The 18513-nt window shown below is 42.7% G+C and overlaps 1 protein-coding gene across 1 annotated transcript in view; it reads left to right on the forward strand.

The window, feature by feature from the left end:
• The window catches only part of CPA6 (carboxypeptidase A6), a 90960-nt gene that overhangs the window by 65928 nt on the left and 6519 nt on the right, over positions 1 to 18513 (forward strand). The window contains exons 7-9 of the mRNA XM_076328952.1: positions 9338 to 9448; positions 9696 to 9786; positions 14452 to 14654. Of these exons, the coding sequence (XP_076185067.1) occupies positions 9338 to 9448; positions 9696 to 9786; positions 14452 to 14654 (405 nt within the window). The remainder of the gene's footprint in view (positions 1 to 9337; positions 9449 to 9695; positions 9787 to 14451; positions 14655 to 18513) is intronic.

The raw sequence follows: 18513 nt of genomic DNA on the forward strand, positions 1-18513 counted from the left end.
TGACATCTGGTTTGACTTTCTTCCCTCTAATAAATGCTGCCATTTGATCCATGTCAATGATGTATAACCTTGAAACATCATTCATACAACATTTTCAGAAAACAACATAGAAGAGTTGTGACTTTAAGATGCACTGTTCTTTGTTTCTGATGCAGGAATTTGTATTTCAAGATTAGAAAACTCAAGAAATGTAATTAAAAACCTTTAAGAAGCAAGCACTGGTTGTACTTCTTCTTGACAAAATGTTCTAAGAAGCCAATGGCAACTGTAAGGGAAACGTCTATTAAGATCAAGTGCATCCCCCTAAGGGAGTGGCTTCATCGGGGCCTCAAAGGAAGGTGCAAATAGCCTCACACTTTGAAAATGCAGTAACCTCCACCATCACCTTCTTCTCCCATCCTCAAAAGTGGGCCTTTTTAGGAAAAAAGGAAAACTAACACATGTTGACCAGATTCAGTATATCTGCATCTCAAATGTGAACTGTGGCATGCTCTTCCACAGACTCCCTAGGCTCTTATATTTTTCAAATGTTTAAATCTTGAGGACTTTCCTCAAAAAAAAATTATTATTATTATTATTCTTTGAATGTGGGTCAGCTTACATTGCTTTGCACATAGCCACTTTTCTTTAATGTGAGACTGTTGTGGGTTTTTTTCCTGGATGAGCAGTGCTACCACCTGCTTCTTCTGGGACAACCTAGCCAGTATCTAAGGTCTTTGCTGAAAAAATGTTCAGAACGACTTCTGAGCTTTCTGGATTTGATCAAGGTGACTTGATAAGTTTGGTTCAGGCATTGACCTTGCTAGACTACCCATGACAGTTCCCTCACCCCTATCCACAGGCCCACTGGAGAGGAGCTGTATAGTAGAGGAATCCAAATCCACACCTCTGAAGCCCTGCTCATCCTGCAGCACTGCATCATCCCTTAAAAATGGGCCATAATAGCTGTCTCATCTCAGAAGAATCCCAAATCCAAAAAGAATATCAGTATGCTCTGTATAATTTAGTTTGTGAGATGTGTGGCTGAAAGTCCAAATTCTGAAATGTGTGTCCTAGGATCCCAGTTATATGAGTTCCCAAATTATCCAAGATGATGTGCTTGTGCTTCATCATGCACCCAGGGAGCAGACAGGCAACCCTAGACAAAGAAGTTAAAGGCTGGGGGCAGATTTTTTTTTTTTTTAATGCTGACATTGGTATTGATTGCTGACAAAACCAGGCCTGAATCCCATCTTTTCACTCCATAATAATGAGTTAAGAGAGACACACAGACTGTCTAAGATGCAAAATGGCAACACCTGCCTCCACTATTCTAAGCCTGAGACTGATTTATGAGTCACCTTGTGGGATGCATATGGGATGCATACTGCCAATCAGCCAACCATTGGGCTTGCGGACCAGGCCCCAGAGACCAGTCTTTTCCAGGAATTTTGCAGAGTTCAAGACCTCAGATTCTTCCTCAGGAATGTTTATGAAGTGTTTTACTGTAAAGACAGGATACCTAAAATAACAGCACATACACATATACAGAACTGAATAAGGACAACTGTGAGATCAGATGCAGGTCCAAGCAGGAGACCCAGACAGCGTCAGTGTTAAAAGAGGTTGGCTCTTCTTCTGCGCCATGCAGGCCATGTGGTCAGAGGCCGTAAAGCTATAAGTATTCCTACTTTAAGATCTGCTGAAAGCCAATATAGCACTTATACTCATTCTGCAAAATTCCATAGTCTGTGTCCTGATGGACAAAACATCTGCAATATGCTGCATCAACAGTCAGAGCAGCACTCAGTCATTCATTTCAGTGCTGAAGTCCGCACTGTCAGGAAAACAGCTTCATATTCTGGATCATTTCTGGGTCTTGCTGAGCTCTATCAAAACTGGTGATCCTTTACGAGTGAGAAAATTTATTTCCCCTTGCTATCCATAACTACCAGAGCCTCAAAATACTGGCTGATTATGAAATTCAGATACCAATTTTTCACCCACTTCAGAAATAGTCTGATCTTGGGGGTGTGTAAGACAGTTACATGAAGCAACACACTAATGTTTGTTAAAGATTATACGCTTCACCTATCACTTGTCAACAGACTTAAGTCTTTTGAACAGGTACAGCTGAAAAGCCAGGTTCCCACAATCCAGGCTTTCAGACTAATATTAATTTAAAGGATGCTAATTACAGCTGCATTTAGTTATTCTTTGAGACAATGTAGTTAGTTCATCCCCTATGATATGCTTTCCATCCCCATTTTTTTGAGTTTTCCAAGCAGAAGCTTTGAACCATACAGGAAAGAAATCAAGGACCTGACTGCCTCTCCCTGTATGCCGTACATTTACGCCACTCCTGGTCCTGGGGACAGATACGCCACTGTTCTTAACATATCTTTGAGTGCTGGCTCTCAGAAACCTGAAGAGCTTTTGAAATCATTTGAAATATTCCGAAGTGAATCAGAAGCATGCAAGGCCAAAACAAGTACTGTACCTGTAGCTTTTTCCTTTCACCCTTTAGCTGGATACATTCCTTCTTTCCAAGGTCCGTTCCCTTCAGTTAAAGCTCTTCAGCTGATGTTGGTTGGACTTGAAATTTTTTGTTGCCCTTTAAACCATCACATCTTCTTGCTCTATGAAATCTTCCTATCTGGGTTTTCCTCCTGTTCATCAGTTTTTAGTTCACCCTTGTTTTAGGAAGGCTAGAAGCTTCTCAGGGCTGCATCTTGGCCCCCTGCAGCCTCCTTCACAGCTGCCAGTGATTATGGCACCATGAAGATTGGGCTCTTCTCACTTTGGAGGACCAGTCCCCTGGTGACTGATCTCTCCACAAACTCTGCAGCTCTTTCAGTAAATGCAATACAATCACTGGAGCTTAATTTTTATTGTTTGTCAGACTTTAGTCTCCCCAGCTGTATTTTTAGCTGCCTAACCTCAGAAAAAAATTGACTTCTCTGAGTGCTCCCTATATATCCATTATCTGGAGGAAAAATCCATCTGTTTCATCCTGCAGCATCTATATTTGAAACACTCAGCCTTACTTATCTTTAGCTAACTCATTCTTCTCTGTCAGGAGCTTCTGCCTGAAATGCTATTTGTTTTTTCTCCATCAGAGAGATCACCTCTTCCAGCCTCTTCATTCAGTACTTCATTCATCAGCCTTTCAACAGCAAGAGGCACTGGTGCAAATGTAGAATCTGCTTTATCCTCATGATTTTTTTCATCCTCCAAATGCTATTCCTGCCATTTGAAGTTTCTGTGCAGTAATCACACCTATGTGTATGTAGTTTCTGCTTCTACTCAACATCCCTCCTCTGCTCCACAGCTGGTTCAGTTCTGAATGAGTTATTTTGGCAGCCATCTTATATCCCACTTTGCTCCGAGTGTCTGCATCTCTCCAGCACATCCTTGCTACTGAAAACAGAGGTTACTAATGTGCACCACTTCTGAAGGGATAGAAAATAAAGTAGCAGTGAACACTACCAGTAAGAGTTTCCCAGACTGGGCCCTCAGCTGTGATGCTTTTTTTTTAATGGATAAAATCTAAGCCAATGCCGAAAAGATGGGGTGCAGTACCATGGTATCACCACAATGAGGCATGTGATGCATTGTTTTAAAAGCAGCTGTGGCAAACCATTTTTATACTGTGCAGTATTTCTTTCTCTTTTGGTCCATGATGGATTTTCCCAGGTTCTATTTAATGGTAAGACAGTTTAGAGAAGGTGCTCTCCTTTACTGTGACATCTTCACGATGGCAAAAAAACAGTTAAAATGGTTTCAGTTTTCCTCTTCCAAAAGGAAATAAGTACTGCATCATTTCTCTTGTGTACTTTCAACTACTCAGCTGCATCCTCCTGCCTACCCATGATCTTAAGGAGGTAAAAAATACTTTCATTTTGCTTGCAGCTATTCATTTTTCACAATGTGAAAAATTAATCTTGATAAAATAAAGGTAACCCTGCAGCTGTGTTGTGCCTGTAGTAGGAATTCTTCAATGATACTTGCTAGTGCAAACTCCTATGTCAGTATTAATCACTACCCTGTGAAGGTTTTTAAGCTGTTGGGTATGTTCTTCTTCAAGGCATGAAGAGAATTCACATTGTTGCTCCAACATATTACTTGCCCTAGGGAAGAAATTCTGCTTTATATTTTAATAGTCCACTCCTGTATGATGATGCTGAGTAATTAGGGCCTCAGTAAAATTACTGATATGCAGAAGCGCTATTGAGCACAAGAAAGGACTGTGAAAGAAAACTCTGTGTGTTGAACAATTTAGTTGTTCCAGAAGTGGAATTACAAGCAATAATTTGCATCTTAATTATTTAACTGTGTCTCAACAGTATAATTAAACAGTGTATTCAAGTGAGTTCGGTTGGGTTGCCCTCAATATGTACTACCCTGGACCAACATAACTAGGATGTAAAATTCAAGAATTACATTTTTCTGTGGTAGACATTTCAGGGGGTCTCCACCAACTTGGTGGGCTTTAGTTTCATACAATTACTAGTAGAGAAATTTGCGTTGCCCCTTTCAGAGTATTCACACTGCTTCAGAATAATTCGGGCCTTTCTTTTCCCTGCTAGGCAGTCCTTGACTTATTTGGAACCTATGAGGTTTTTTATGTACTACCTCTCAGAGCGGAACCAAGAAGTTGTGTCTCCTACTTCCACTAAGATCTGTGTAACTCTATCCAGCTTCTTCCCCACAAGGTCCTTCATTTGCTTGGGTGGTCCCAGCTTTCCACAAGCTTCCTGGAACTGCTGTTTGCTTCTCTAACATGTCAATCATGCCATCGTCCCTCTGCCTCTTCTCTGCTTCAGCATCTTCTCCATTCGTATCCTTAAGTACCAGTGTAAGCAAGCCTTTGGGATCCTGCAGGTCCTTCTTTTCAGACTCTTTTTATGCACTCTCTTGAGTGTTGCAGAGTAGTTGCAGCACACTGTCATCTTTCTCAGTTGTTGTTTCTGGGTTCCTCCTGTGGGAAATGCTCCCAAAGAGGAAGGAAAATTTTGCTTGGCGGAAAAAAAAATAATCAGATACAGTTCAAGCTTCAGCCTTGAAAATTTGACCCTTTGTTTTAAGCCCTTTGTTTGTAGACACTCAGTTGTATCTTACCTTTAATAACGGGCTTACCACTCTGCTTGTGATCTGAGTGTCAAAGCAGGACACTAGCAGTAAAAGGGAAAATGTGATAAAAAGATGTACTGCTTCTAAGCACAGAGACAGAGCTAACTACTAGCTTGCCAAACTGATAAAGTGGCAATGAAGGCCTGAATGGCAGATCATGGTGTCACCCTGTTAAAGTGTAAGATACACAGACAATAGTAAAACATTGTATGTTACCATCAGAAAGGATGCTTTAACTGATACCTTAATAATTGCATGGAAGAGCTAATCCTGTTTTGTCAGAAGCAGTTTTATGCCATTTCTGGAAGAACAGCAATGGAGTCAATTCCCTGTGCTAAAATAGTAACTGTTTAATTTAGTGTGATTGTTTAATTCAAAAACAGAAACAACAAAAGCTGATTGTTACCTTAAATTTGATAATAATTAATTGTGGGACAGCAAATCGTTATTAAGCTCAACTGCAATTTCAGAGTTTCTCTCAACCCTGTCTCCTTGCTTTGTCCTTCTCAGTCAATCCCCTTATTTTATAAAAAGCCCAACTGCATCCTAAATCTATTTTAAACTCTTGCTTTTTATTGCCTTGGCAGTTTACAATATAGCTCTTTCGCTCACTTCGTCCCCCAAATTAAATTTCCTATGGACCAGATCCTCAGCCAGCCTAAGCTGGCATACCTCTATCAACAACGACCACTCTGCTGATCCAGATGATCGAGCCCCCTCCTATTAATCATTGGTCCTTTCCCCCATCCCCCAGGCAGATTGCTTGCACGGTGTTGGCAGGGTTCCCGTATCATCTGTTCATTCACTAATAACACTATTCAGCATTTATTGGGCCAGTCTGGCTCTCTGCACATTCAGCAGCAAAGCTGCTATTGATTGCATGATGGGGAAGCAGAATCAAGCCGTATAAAGTCGCATCACTTTGTATTCTGAGAGCTCTGTGCAAACTACAATGCAGTTAATTCACTAATGGTTTATATTCATCTTGCTTGTGTCATAGTGAAGAGAAAATGTTTCAACGCTCCCGGCGGGGGGGGGGTGGTTCGCATGATAGTTGTTCGGAGGATTTGAGAGTCACGTCACAAAAGGCAAGTTGTGGGCTATGCTCCAGCAATGACACACCTTAGTAGCTGTAAGGCACATTGCCAAAGACCTCCCTGTTAAGGGAGGTAAGATTATACAGTCTCTGTTGCCCGATTACATATATCAAATAAAGTTGCCAGATAAAAACAGCATGAAGGACAAAATATTTTCAGCAGAAAGAGTGAATATGATCTCACTTACACCAGGTTACACCATCTACGCTTTTGCTTTCCGTGAAGAAAGCCGCGCCAGGTCCATTACATTTTTAATGAAATGCTGCTACTCTAAAAGGGTAACCAAATTATTAAGATAAACCATATATGCTTTAAAGAACAGAATTGAATGGTTGACATATTTGGCTCCAAATCAACTTTAAGACTTAAAATTTTGAAGAGTGTTACTGGGCACTATAATGCTTTCTAAAGTCTCTCCTAGTATTTTGTCAAAGACAGCGGGCATTAAAATAACACAGAGTAGCTTTAAAAAATGAAAGGGTGCTTGGCATTTTGCAGTCTATGTTTTGTTTCGGTTTTTAAATGGCGGTGCTTTTACCTAGCAAGAAAAATATATTCTTCACAGGATTTAAAACATATTGAACATTAAAAAGTCTTCATTCTAATATTTTCATTATGTCACTTTTTGCAATTTTGGAAAGGTTCTGAAAAATTTGCAAAGCTCATCCATGCAATTTTTAAGGAGTGTATTACCTTAAATTAATTAATTATCTGTAGTTATTTTAAGGAGATGATTTTAAAAGTGTTTTAAAGAGTTTAATCTTACAGCATTGTGGTTTAAAATACAGTATATAACACTATAGTGTACCAAAATGCATAATTACAGATGTAACTGACAGCAAAAGAATGGCATACGTAAATACAGATACAAGCAAATATGCCAATCTCATTATCACTGATATGTAAATACCCACCATGGAGACACAACCTGAGCTTAATTTGTTAATACTGTCTAAAAAGAGAAAAGCATTAAGAAGTCAAGGAAGTGGTGTGTGGTGCCTTATTTCCTCCCCAGCCAAATTACTCCTCCCTGAGGTAAGCATGATAAAAATGTTCATTTTCTTTGACTCACATTTTGGAGCATGACTTGGTTCTGTTTCCACTGTAAGAAGAGTCTTACAGATTTAACATCCATACGTACCATACAGGCTCTTAATTCTGTGAAGATTTAAGTGCAGGGCTAGCTTAATGCACAGAGTAGCCCTAGTTACTTCAGTATGTGTTTTCTGCATGTGGAACATCAATGAAACAGAGCCGTTGTTTTCACGGTCATTATTTTTGAGTAACCATTGCTTTCTGTTTTGACAAAATTACTTTCTACTATAGCTGCAGTTCCCTGAATACCAATGTTTTTATCCAAATGTATCTGTAGCCTTGACGTGGCTTCCTAATACAAGAAAATTGAATTTAAATGCGATACCATTCCAGCTAAGAGTCTGTGGGGAGTTTCTGGCATATGGGCCAGGGGACCTGTGACCTCTGCATTGGCCAGGGACTTTCTCCCAGGCAGCCCATGGCTCCACCAAGCTTCCCCTCAAAAGCCCATTGTCATCCTCTTCTCCCCTGTGATAACCCTACCCTCTTCCAGCATCTCGTCCCACCCTGCAGTGCTCCACGCCATGCTGTCCCAGCTGCTGCCTAAGTCTCATTTCATTCTGTGCTGTGCCCCCTTTGCCCTCTATTGCTCGCCTTCCCCTCCTCTTGCCTGGCTGAAGCGGAAGAGGAGCTCAGTGTGGAGTAGCACTGGGTGACTCGGTAGCTTTGCGCAGGGATGACATGCTGCCTTGGATCTTCAAGTGAGGCCGAAGGACCTGCACGTGCAGAGCACTGCTGGAAGGGAAGCTGAGGCTGGGTGAGGAGAAAGCACTGCACAACAGAGAGGTGGTTCATGAACAGCTTAGAAAAAATATTTGGAAGTCTCACCAGACCCTCAGTAAAGAAAAAAATGTTCAGACTCCTCCATGAGTAAATTTTAGCCCCAAACATGTCCAATTGTATGGGTATTTCTTACAGGTATTCCACAAAAAGCATCCGTAAGCTCCTGTGGCAGCTTCAATAATCCAAACAGCTGCATGGTTAGGAGCCCAGAAGTATCGAATTCCTGTACTTCACACTGTTCCCTGGCATTTGTCAACTGAAAAGCTTTTAGCTTAGTATATTTCAGAGCAAAAGTTTCCCTTTGTACCCCCAAATGCATGTTACTTCTTGGATCTGAAGGGCCAGAAATACTGCAGAGCAGAAGGCTGTAATCACAGCACCAGCAGGAGAGGGGCCAGCCTCAGGCATCCCTCTGAACCCAGCGTCAGTGTGATACACTTTCCGCCTGCCAGGTGAAGCATCTGATTCCTCACCTTACAGAATCAAGACTTAAACTCTGAAGGATGCAAGTTTGATGCCCAGCTATGACAAGTGACAGTTTTTGCTACAGCATGTGGAGTCCAAGCTTCCTGAAACTGGTGAAGGAGCATCTCTGGTACTAGCAAACAGAACTGCTGAGGAGCCTCTGGTTTGCTGCGTTTTTCTAAGATGTAGGATGGAAAAAAAATACTTTCCCTACCTAGACTTCCTCTACTAACCTTTATACTTGAGGTTCTCCAAAAGTAGAGAGTTTTCTAAATTATAAAGGAATAAGCTGCCTGTATTGATGATTATGTGTATAGTAAATTACTTTGAATACAACAAAAGCTTATGTAATGAGAGCCTTAAATGCTTTAAGACATGCTCTGACCTCGCCAAATCATCACCTGGTGAAAACAACAGCGCTCCATCATCTTACAGGAGCTAAACTCGTTTCCTCAGCTAAGACTTTCAGCTCCTACGTCAAGAAACATTTTGTATGCATTTGCTTCTCTGTAATGTGAGTTGTATTTTCTTGGCTATTGAAAGTAACTGAGAAGCAGAGAGAATAGGGTCTTCTGAACACCTTTTTTGCATGTTCACTTGCTGCCTTTAATCACGTTTGCAGGAAGATGTCAGCCTTTCAAGTACAGCTCTAAGGATGTCAGTGGTGCCGTGAGATCAGGTCTCTGTACTGCCAAAGGCCACGTGGCTGTCTCAGCCTGTCACAATACTTAATCGGGAAATTATTTTTATTATGGAAACTACTTTCTTTGGCTTTTCTGCTTTAGGCTCTTCAGACATACCAGACCGATCCTGCCATGAGAAAGATGCTAACTCAGCTGTATTTCTATATCATGCCTGTATTTAATGTGGATGGATATCATTTTAGCTGGACAAATGTAAGTAGTATCAGTAGTATTGCTCAAATTGTTCAGACAGGAAAGACCAAATGGTTGTTACATCATTCAAAGGTGACTTTCTGTATAATCTGGTCCATCACTTTGTGGCATGCAGAATGGAAGTAAATTACTCCAGTTAAAATATAATACTGAATATGTTTACCAAGGTTGGATTGTTATGTGTACAAATAGATTTTTGCCAACATATAGTAATATTGCTATTTAACTATTTTATAACTTATGTTAGGATCGATTTTGGAGAAAAACAAGATCAAAGAACACAAGGCTTCGGTGTCATGGTGTTGATGCTAATCGCAACTGGAAAGTGAAATGGTGTGGTAAGTCTGGAGATACTTTGGTCCACCAGTTCAGATTACCCTGTATTTAATTATCCAACAGAGTAAGTAGGTTAGGTCACATCCGTTGTGAAGTGTTCTCTTTTCCATAGTTAAAGTTGAAGCTACTTTCCCATAAAGCCACAAGCCAGCGCTCAAATCTTCCTTCTAGCTTCTAAAAAAATAAAAGTCCTGAACTTTGGAAAAACACATTTCATCACAAGTAAAAAGTTTTCATGGCGAGTGTGGCAAAAGTGAAAAACCGCACGTACAGCTATTCGGTATTTCTGCAGCCATGTAAATAATTTGAAGCACAGTATTGAGCCTGGCCCATCACATTTCAGAATGTACCTGACTACAGCTTTAGGAAACATTTCAAACTTCATTTTATTTAATTCATCATTTTTCTGAAACGGCTTTAGCTTCGGAAATGTCAGACTTGCTTTGTTGGCCTCACAGAGAAATGTCTGAGAATATTTTAAGGCCATTATTATTAGTGATTTAATAAAGAAAGAAGGTGCTTCTAAATGCATGGAGATCCAATTATAAACTCCCAGCACTTCTGTAAATACTTTCATAAAAATTGACCTCAATTTTGCATAGAGGATGCAGCAGTAATGAAATACTAGCAGAAGATTTGGAATGGGTCCACTGAAGAAGAAATGGTATTTTATTAAATCTTACAGCAAGACAGTGCAACCCACACAGGAAGCAGCCATACAAGTTCTGGTGCAGCAGAAAGTAATAGCGCTTTGTTGTGAAATACAGCGATATATACCTGGTTCTTCTGCTGACCTGCTCTCCCATCTTGAGCAACTTCCTTCACCTCTCTGTGCAGCTGTTTTCTCCTCCAGCATTTGTCCACCTTCATTATTTACATTACAAACTTGTAAAGACAGAAACTGCGTTTGCATAGCGCTAGCACAACATCCCTCCCTTCAGCCCATCCCTCTTCCACTGGAAGTCTCTAGATGTTTCCACAATAGTCCAATTACTTGCAGTAGGAGTAAGCACTGCACAGTCTCGCTTGCAGCGATTGGATTCTTTAAGCAGATTTTTGAGAACTGTAAGGATAAAAGTGAGTGTGAATAATCTGCCTGGGGAGATTACAAACGAGGTGAGAGTGAACAGAAGCATACATTCAATATAGTATGGACCTGTGAAATATGCTTCCAATTTTTTTTGACTCTACGTGCAGTAAGGAGAGGACTGACACAGAAGCAGCTACAGAAAGCCTATATTAGCTGAGAATCCCTCCACTACAGAAGACAGTCCCAGGGCTGCTATCACGATCTTTAAGGCAATTTTATGCTGCAAAAATAATGTAAAAATGAACCAAAGTCCTGTGTCGCCATTATGTTTTACTTAAGCGCGTACGTCACAACTGCAAGTATTTTGGGGACATACATTTACTGTTCAGAAGATAGCCACTGGCGTAGTTGGAATGAACAGTTCTCTTACACAGTCTTCAGAGCCATATTATAGGTACCTATCAGTGCAACATTAATACTCACACAGTGCACTTTCTTTCTAGTCCTAATTAATCTTCTTGGGTTCAGATCACCCTGCTCCTCCCTCTTCCGGCTCCCTAGCCACTGTATTAAAGCAGACTTTTTACTCAGTCCTGAAAGTGTTTGCTTAGTTTTCAGTAAAAAACATTTTTTCTAGGGTGAGTGAAACTGTAACAATACACACACATTGTGTGTTGTAATCCACTATTTGTTGCATTACTCCCCTGCACTGAACATGAAAGACAGGTCCACACACCGAGTTTAAAAAATAAAAATTCCTTCAAGGTTGCTCGTCATCCCACCAAGGACATGCTCTGCTTCCCTCACCGGACCCCAAACTCTGTCTGATTCTCTATTTTGCCAGAGAATAAAGAGCTCTTTCATGAACTGGGCTGGCTGGTACTCAGAAGATCCTCAGCTGGCACCCCATGTTCTCATTAATCTGACACTAAATGAGTCAGAGAAGAATCTGGATCATATCACACTTTGAGGCTTGTATAATCACGGTGTGTTTAACATATAGTACTGCGTATGCTTGTAAAAACCTTTTAATTCAGTTCAGTCACACTTACAGTTTGCAGACAGGCTTGAACTTCGCTGTGGGGCTTCCAGGCAGGTGTGTTGTGGCAGAATCTAGCCCCAGCAAAGCTGCTGAATGCTAGCGGCAGTGAGCTAGTTGGTAAAGATAACACAGCATCCCTTCTGCTTTCCTCTTCCCTTCTAGCGTAGGACTTTGATGTAAGCTTTATGATGTTGCTTCTGTATTCTCTAGGGACCGAGAAAAAGGCCATATCACTGATTGTAGTAGATTGCACTTTGCAGCGCCCTGTACCCAAAATAGAGCACAGAAATTGCACACAGACCCAGGTGAATACTGACAGCAAGATCTCTGGGTAGAAATTCTCCTTGCAATATATATATATATGTGCAATAACTAGCACAATGGTTTAATGTTCATGAAATAAATAGCGACTTTAAAGCCAATAACGAGGTACTTAGAACTAAATAATGTCATAGGGCAAACCCAGTTAAAGGGGTTGCATCCGAAGCCCCCAAGAGAGCAGCAGTGGGAGTTAAAATTTCCAGTGTATCCCAGTTTTCAGTGCACCCCATTGCTCACTGAGGACAGTACCCCATACTGGCAGAAGAAGCGGCTGCAAGGAAGTTTGAGAATCATGCTCCAGCTCATCCATCCTCCCAGTCTTCCTTCTGTACCAAAGCATTGGTTTTATCAGTTTCTGCACACATTTCCTTTGTACATTTGATCTCATGATGGATGTTGGAGGATACTTGTCCTCCTCCGGTATGCTAACAGGTACAAAAATAAGGCAGCATGGTAACATTTTATGCAATTCCAGTTTCTTCTCATGACTGTAACTCAGAAATTTCACAGGAGTTGATACGTACCGTATCGGTTTATTCCTTCTTGTGTTACTTCAAAAGAACTTCCAGTATGAAAATTGAGGATATCGTTACATTATCCAAGGCCACCATGGAAACCCTCTCTTTTTACTACCAGCCAGCTTCACTTCAGGAAAAGCATTGACTACGGCTGGTATTGCAAATGGCTTACAATAGTAGGCTGGACAGTTTAGAGAGTTTTTTCTTCACTGAAAGTCACTAAACTGAATCATATTTTACCATTGGGTCATTTTACCATCAGCTTGTAGGATTCTGCTGTTTATTAACAGTGATGTCCATTTTCATGATTCAGTATACAACACTGTTACAGGAGATGAAGTATCTGTAAAAAAAAAAGCAAAGGCTCCAGAGGCTCTGTTAAATAGCTCCCCTTTAGCTATATTATCTGACAAGACATCGAGGCAGACTGCTTTTGGGATTTGGATGACTTGGTGGCCATCTGTTCTGCAGGGAGGAGACCATCTGCCCTCTGTATAACTCTTCCATATCCACTGCAATCTAAGCACTAATACCTTTTGAAATGCCCACCTGTGGCCATTGAATGGTAGCCTCAATTTTCATATTACAAATGAAGCTGCAGCATGAAATTCTTCCACTTTTTTTTTTTTTTTTGGCATTAGGTTGATTGCATAACCCTGTTTTGATTCATATTATTATGCCTTCTCATGCACTGCTCTTTTCTTACTATTTGAAGATGGCAGTACTTACTATACAAAGGAAAGCTAATAAAACACTGCTTTTGTAAGTCCCTGATGACACCAAGGAATATCGCAAACAAACTATTATTATTCTGCGGGTCAGTGTAAAACGTGGCATTTTGAAATCGCAGTGGATAAAAGAGTGGACTGGATTTGCATAAATATTGTTCTTCTAGGCCCAGGCCCTAAGCTGTAAATGAGATGTTGGCTTAGATCCAGAATTCCTAAATGATAAAGGAGCCACTGCCACATCTCCTTTTCTGAGTTTCATCTTTCAGTACCTCATGGGATATTACAGGCAGGCTACGCTTCTTCAGCTTACTGCCACCTGAGGAGGTTGACGTGGTGAAAGATATCCTCACAACTGAACCCCTGCCCCAAACTTGAAGGAAAATTAAGCCCTGTGCAAACTGAGACGATTTCTATTTTAGCTAACTGAGCAATCATCCCATGTGGCTTGTCATTTTTTTCCCATAAGGTTTGCAAGAGTGAAAACAGGCAGTAGTCAGGAATTATTCTCATGTTTTAAACCAGTCTCTAAGATAATGCCTGTTGAAGTTATCTACCTACCATTGTAACCACCACTGTAGTAGCTAGTACCTTAAAATGCTCTTAAAGGCTAGATTTGTCTTGGCAGTGACTAGTGAAAGAGGTATAGCTCTCTGATTTCAAATAGACCAACTGAGACCCTTCAATAGTTTTAATACTGGAATGCTATCCTAAAATGTGCCACTCGTATGGAAAGCCAGGGAAGAAAATACAATGAAGTCAGGCTCTCCTTTTTCTGTTGGGTTAAAAGTATGTCCTCTGGGGAGAACTGCGTGTAGTTGGGCAATTGGCAACTTGGTGTGGCTACTAAATGAACAAGTAGATTGCTGTACTGAGGTGCCAGTGGCTCATACCCATCAGTCACAAGAAAGCAATTTGGTTATTGCTTTTCACACTTTTGCACGCAGGCCCACACAGGCTGAGCCAGAAGTTGACCCTTGGAAATTCTCTATGATCGTTCACCATCAACTTTCTCATTCAATCTCTAGATGAAGGTGCTTCATTTCACCCATGCGATGACACCTACTGTGGTCCCTTTCCTGAGTCTGAGCCTGAAGTAAAGGCTGTTGCTCATTTTCTCCGCAAACATCGGAAACAAATAAAAGCCTATTTGTCCTTCCATGCATATGCACAGATGCTGCTGTACCCTTACTCTTACAAATATGCAACTATTCCAAACTTCAGCTGCGTGGTAAGTACATTAAAACTTGGGAGAATATGTTTCCCTATATAATATTTTTGGTATGTTTTGTTTTGAGAGGAGACTTGTTTCTTCAATACTTTGCACATATTTAATATTGAGCAGTATTTATTCTGGATCCGCTTGCAATCGCATTTCTGGTTATATAACCTTCACTCAAAGTGAGTCAGTGGTAATTTGATTAAAATGGTATAGTGCCTTCCATCCATCAGTCCCTTTAAATTACATTATAGGATAAATCCCTGGGTTTTAATTATAGTTATTATCATTTTATTTAATTAACTGTAATGGGAATTATGTAGTTAAGTCCCTGAGCATCTAGCTCAAATTCTGTCTCTTCATGCTCAGAACTTAAACACTAGGAGCACAAAGAAGATCATCTTCAATGTTATGAACAAAATAAAATTGAAATAGTTTACGTTCATCAATTAGAGGAGAAATCTCATAGATTTCACCAAAAGTAAAGCTTCGATTGCTGTATGTATCATCCTCCTCAGACATAGTGCTTTTAACTCTTTAAGACAAGCAGTTAATTAAGATCAGGGGCTTTTGTCTATTAATAAATTAAGAATAAATTAATAAGAATATGTTTTTTGATGCAAGCCTATCGATTTAGATATGTACATTTCAGGTATTCCATGCTCATCCAAACACAGAAGAACTATTCCCTCTGCTCGCAGTCTGAGGTCTGTTTTTAGCCAGCCTCCTGTACATAAAAGCCTCCTTATGGCTTATTCTCTTAGGGTAATGGGGCTAAGCTTTACTTTCTGTTTGCTCCTGCTCACAGACACACATTGCACCAACCAGTTGCAAGCCTCTTTCTTTCTCCCTCAGTCCCCAGTAAAATTACATTGTCCATATCGTCTGAGGACTATCAAGAAGGACTACAGAGCCCTGGGAGTGGCGGTAAGGGACTCGGGAGCGCAGGTAGCTTTTTCATCAATCCTGCCAGTCAAAGGGAAGGGGTTTGAAAGGGCCGGTCGAATCTGGCGAGTCAACAAACGGTTACGGGACTGGTGCCACAGTCAGGGGTTTGGCTACTTAGACCATGGGACTCGCTTTGAGAAACCTGGTCTACTGGGGGCTGATGGGGTCCATCTGTCAGAGAAGAGGAAGAGCATCTTCAGCCATAGGCTTGCCAAGCTGGTGAAGAGGGCTTTAAACTAGACATGCCGGGGGAGGGGAACCTCCTACCAGTTTGATGCCAGGGCCAGCAATAGATGCCCAGAGCCTGGAGAAGGAACACAGGTCAGCAGGAGAGCGCCTGAAGAGCAGCACAATGGAACCCCAACGAGTAAGGCAGCTTCATCGGGGGCCCAACTTAAATGCCTCTATGCAAAAGCACGTAGCATAGGGAATAGACGAGAGGAGTTAGAGACGTGCACACGCCTGCAGGGCTACGACCTTATTGGCATCAGGGAGACGTGGTGGGATGACTCCTATGATTGGAGTGTTGGGATGGAGGGACACAGGCTCTTTCGGAAGGACAGGCAGGGCAGATGAGGAGGGGGTGTCGCCCTCTATGTCAATGAACAGCTGGAGTACATGGAGCTCTGCCTGGGGATGGATGAGGAGCCGACCGAGAGCTTATGGGTCAGGATTAAAGGGAAGGCAGGGACAGGTGACATTACAGTGGGGGTCTGCTACAGGCCACCCGACTAGGAAGACCAAGCAGATGAGGCCCTCTATAGACAGATAGGAGTAGCCTCACACTCACAAGCCCGGGTCCTCATGGGGGACTTCAACCACCCCGACATCTGTTGGAGGGACAACACGGCAGGGCATAAGCAATCCGGGAGGTTCCTGGAATGCGTCAATGATAACTTCCCTCTCCAAGTGGTAGAGGAGCCAACGAGGAGAGGTGCTAAGTTGGACCTTGTTCTCACCAACAAGGAGGGGCTGGTAGGGAATGTGAAGCTCAAGGGCAGCCTGGGCTGCAGTGACCACGAAATGGTGGCGTTCAAGATCCTTAGGGCACCGAGGTAGGGTGCACAGCAAGCTCACTACCCTGGACTTCAGGAGAGCAGACTTTGGCCTCTTCAGGGATCTCCTTGGTAGAGTGCCATGGGACAAAGCCCTGGAAGGAAGAGGGGCCCAAGAAAGCTGGTTTGTATTCAAGGATCACCTCCTCCAAGCTCAGCAGCGATGCATCCCAACAAAGAGGAAGTCAGGCAAAAACACCAGGAGGCCTGCATGGATGAACAAGGAGCTCCTGGACAAACTCAAACACAAAAAGGAAGCCTACAGAGGGTGGAAGCAAGGACAGGTAGCCTGGGAGGAATACAGAGAAGTTGTCCGAGCAGCCAGGGATCAGGTTAGGAAAGCTAAAGCCCTGATAGAATTAAATCTGGCCAGGGACGTCAAGGGCAACAAGAAAAGACTCTATAGGTATGTCGGGGATAAAACGAAGATGAGGGAAAATGTGGGCCCTCTCTGGAACAAAACGGGAGACCTGGTTACCAGGGACACAGAGAAGGCTGAGGTACTCAATGACTTTTTTGCTTTGGTCTTCACTGGCCAGTACTCAAGCCTCACCGCCCAAGCTGCAGAAGGCAAAGGCAGGGACTGGGAGAATGAAGAGCCGCCCACTGTGGGAGAACATCAGGTTTGAGACCATCTAAGGCACCTGAAGGTGCACAAGTCCATGGGACGCAATGAGATCCATCTGCGGGTCCTGAGGGAACTGGCAGATGAAGTTGCTAAGCCACTATCCATCGTATTTGAGAGGTCGTGGCAGTCCAGTGAAGTTCCCACTGACTGGAAAAGGGAAAACATAACCCCCATTTTTAAAAAGGGAAAAAAGGAAGACCCGGGGAACTACAGGCCAGTCAGTCTCACATCTGTGCCTGGGAAGATGATGGAACAGATCCTCCTGGAAGCTATGCTAAGGCACATGGAGGGCAGGGAGGTGATTCGAGACAGCCAGCATGGCTTCACCAGGGGCAAGTCCTGCCTGACCAACCTAGTGGCCTTCTATGATGGAGTGACTACATCAGTGGACAAGGGAAGGGCTACAGATGTCGTCTATCTGGACCTCTGTAAGGCCTTTGACACAGTCCCCAACATCCTTCTCTCTAAACTGGAGAGGTATGGCTTTGATGGGTGGACTGTCCGGTAAAGGGTGAGGAATTGGTTGGATGGTCACATCCAGAGGGTAGTGGTCAACGGCTCAATGTCCAGATGGAGATTGGTGATGAGCGGCATCCTGCAGGGGTCCGTATTGGGACCGGTACTGTTTAATATCTTCATCAATGACATAGACAGTGGGATCGAGCGCACCCTCAGCAAGTTTGCAGGTGACACCAAGCTGAGTGGTGCGGTTGACATGCCAGAGGGACGGGATGCCATCCAGAGGGACGTGGACAAGCTCAAGAAGTGGGCCTGTGTGAACCTCATGAAGTTCAACAAGGCCAAATGCAAGGTCCTGCACCTGGATTGGGGCAACCCCCAGTATCAATACAGGCTGGGGGATGAAGGGATTGAGAGCAGCCCTGCCGAGAAGGACTTGGCGGTACTGGTGGATGAAAAGATGGACATGAGCCAGCAATGTGCGCTCGCAGCCCAGAAGGCCAATCGTATCCTGGTCTGCATCAAAAGAAGCATGGCCAGCAGGTCGAGGGAGGGGATTCTGCCCCTCTACTCTGCTCTGGTGAGACCCCACCTGGAGTACTGTGCCCAGCTCTGGAGCCCTCAGCACAGGAAAGACACGGACCTGTTGGAGCGGGTCCAGAAGAGGGCCACGAAAATGATCAGGGGGATGGAACACCTCTCCTATGAAGAAAGGCTGAGAGAGTTGGGGTTATTCAGCCTGGAGAGGAGAAGGCTCTGGGGAGACCTTATTGCAGCCTAT

The sequence above is a fragment of the Aptenodytes patagonicus genome, chromosome 2, assembly GCF_965638725.1.
Source record: "Aptenodytes patagonicus chromosome 2, bAptPat1.pri.cur, whole genome shotgun sequence".
NCBI classification, from domain to species: domain Eukaryota; kingdom Metazoa; phylum Chordata; class Aves; order Sphenisciformes; family Spheniscidae; genus Aptenodytes; species Aptenodytes patagonicus.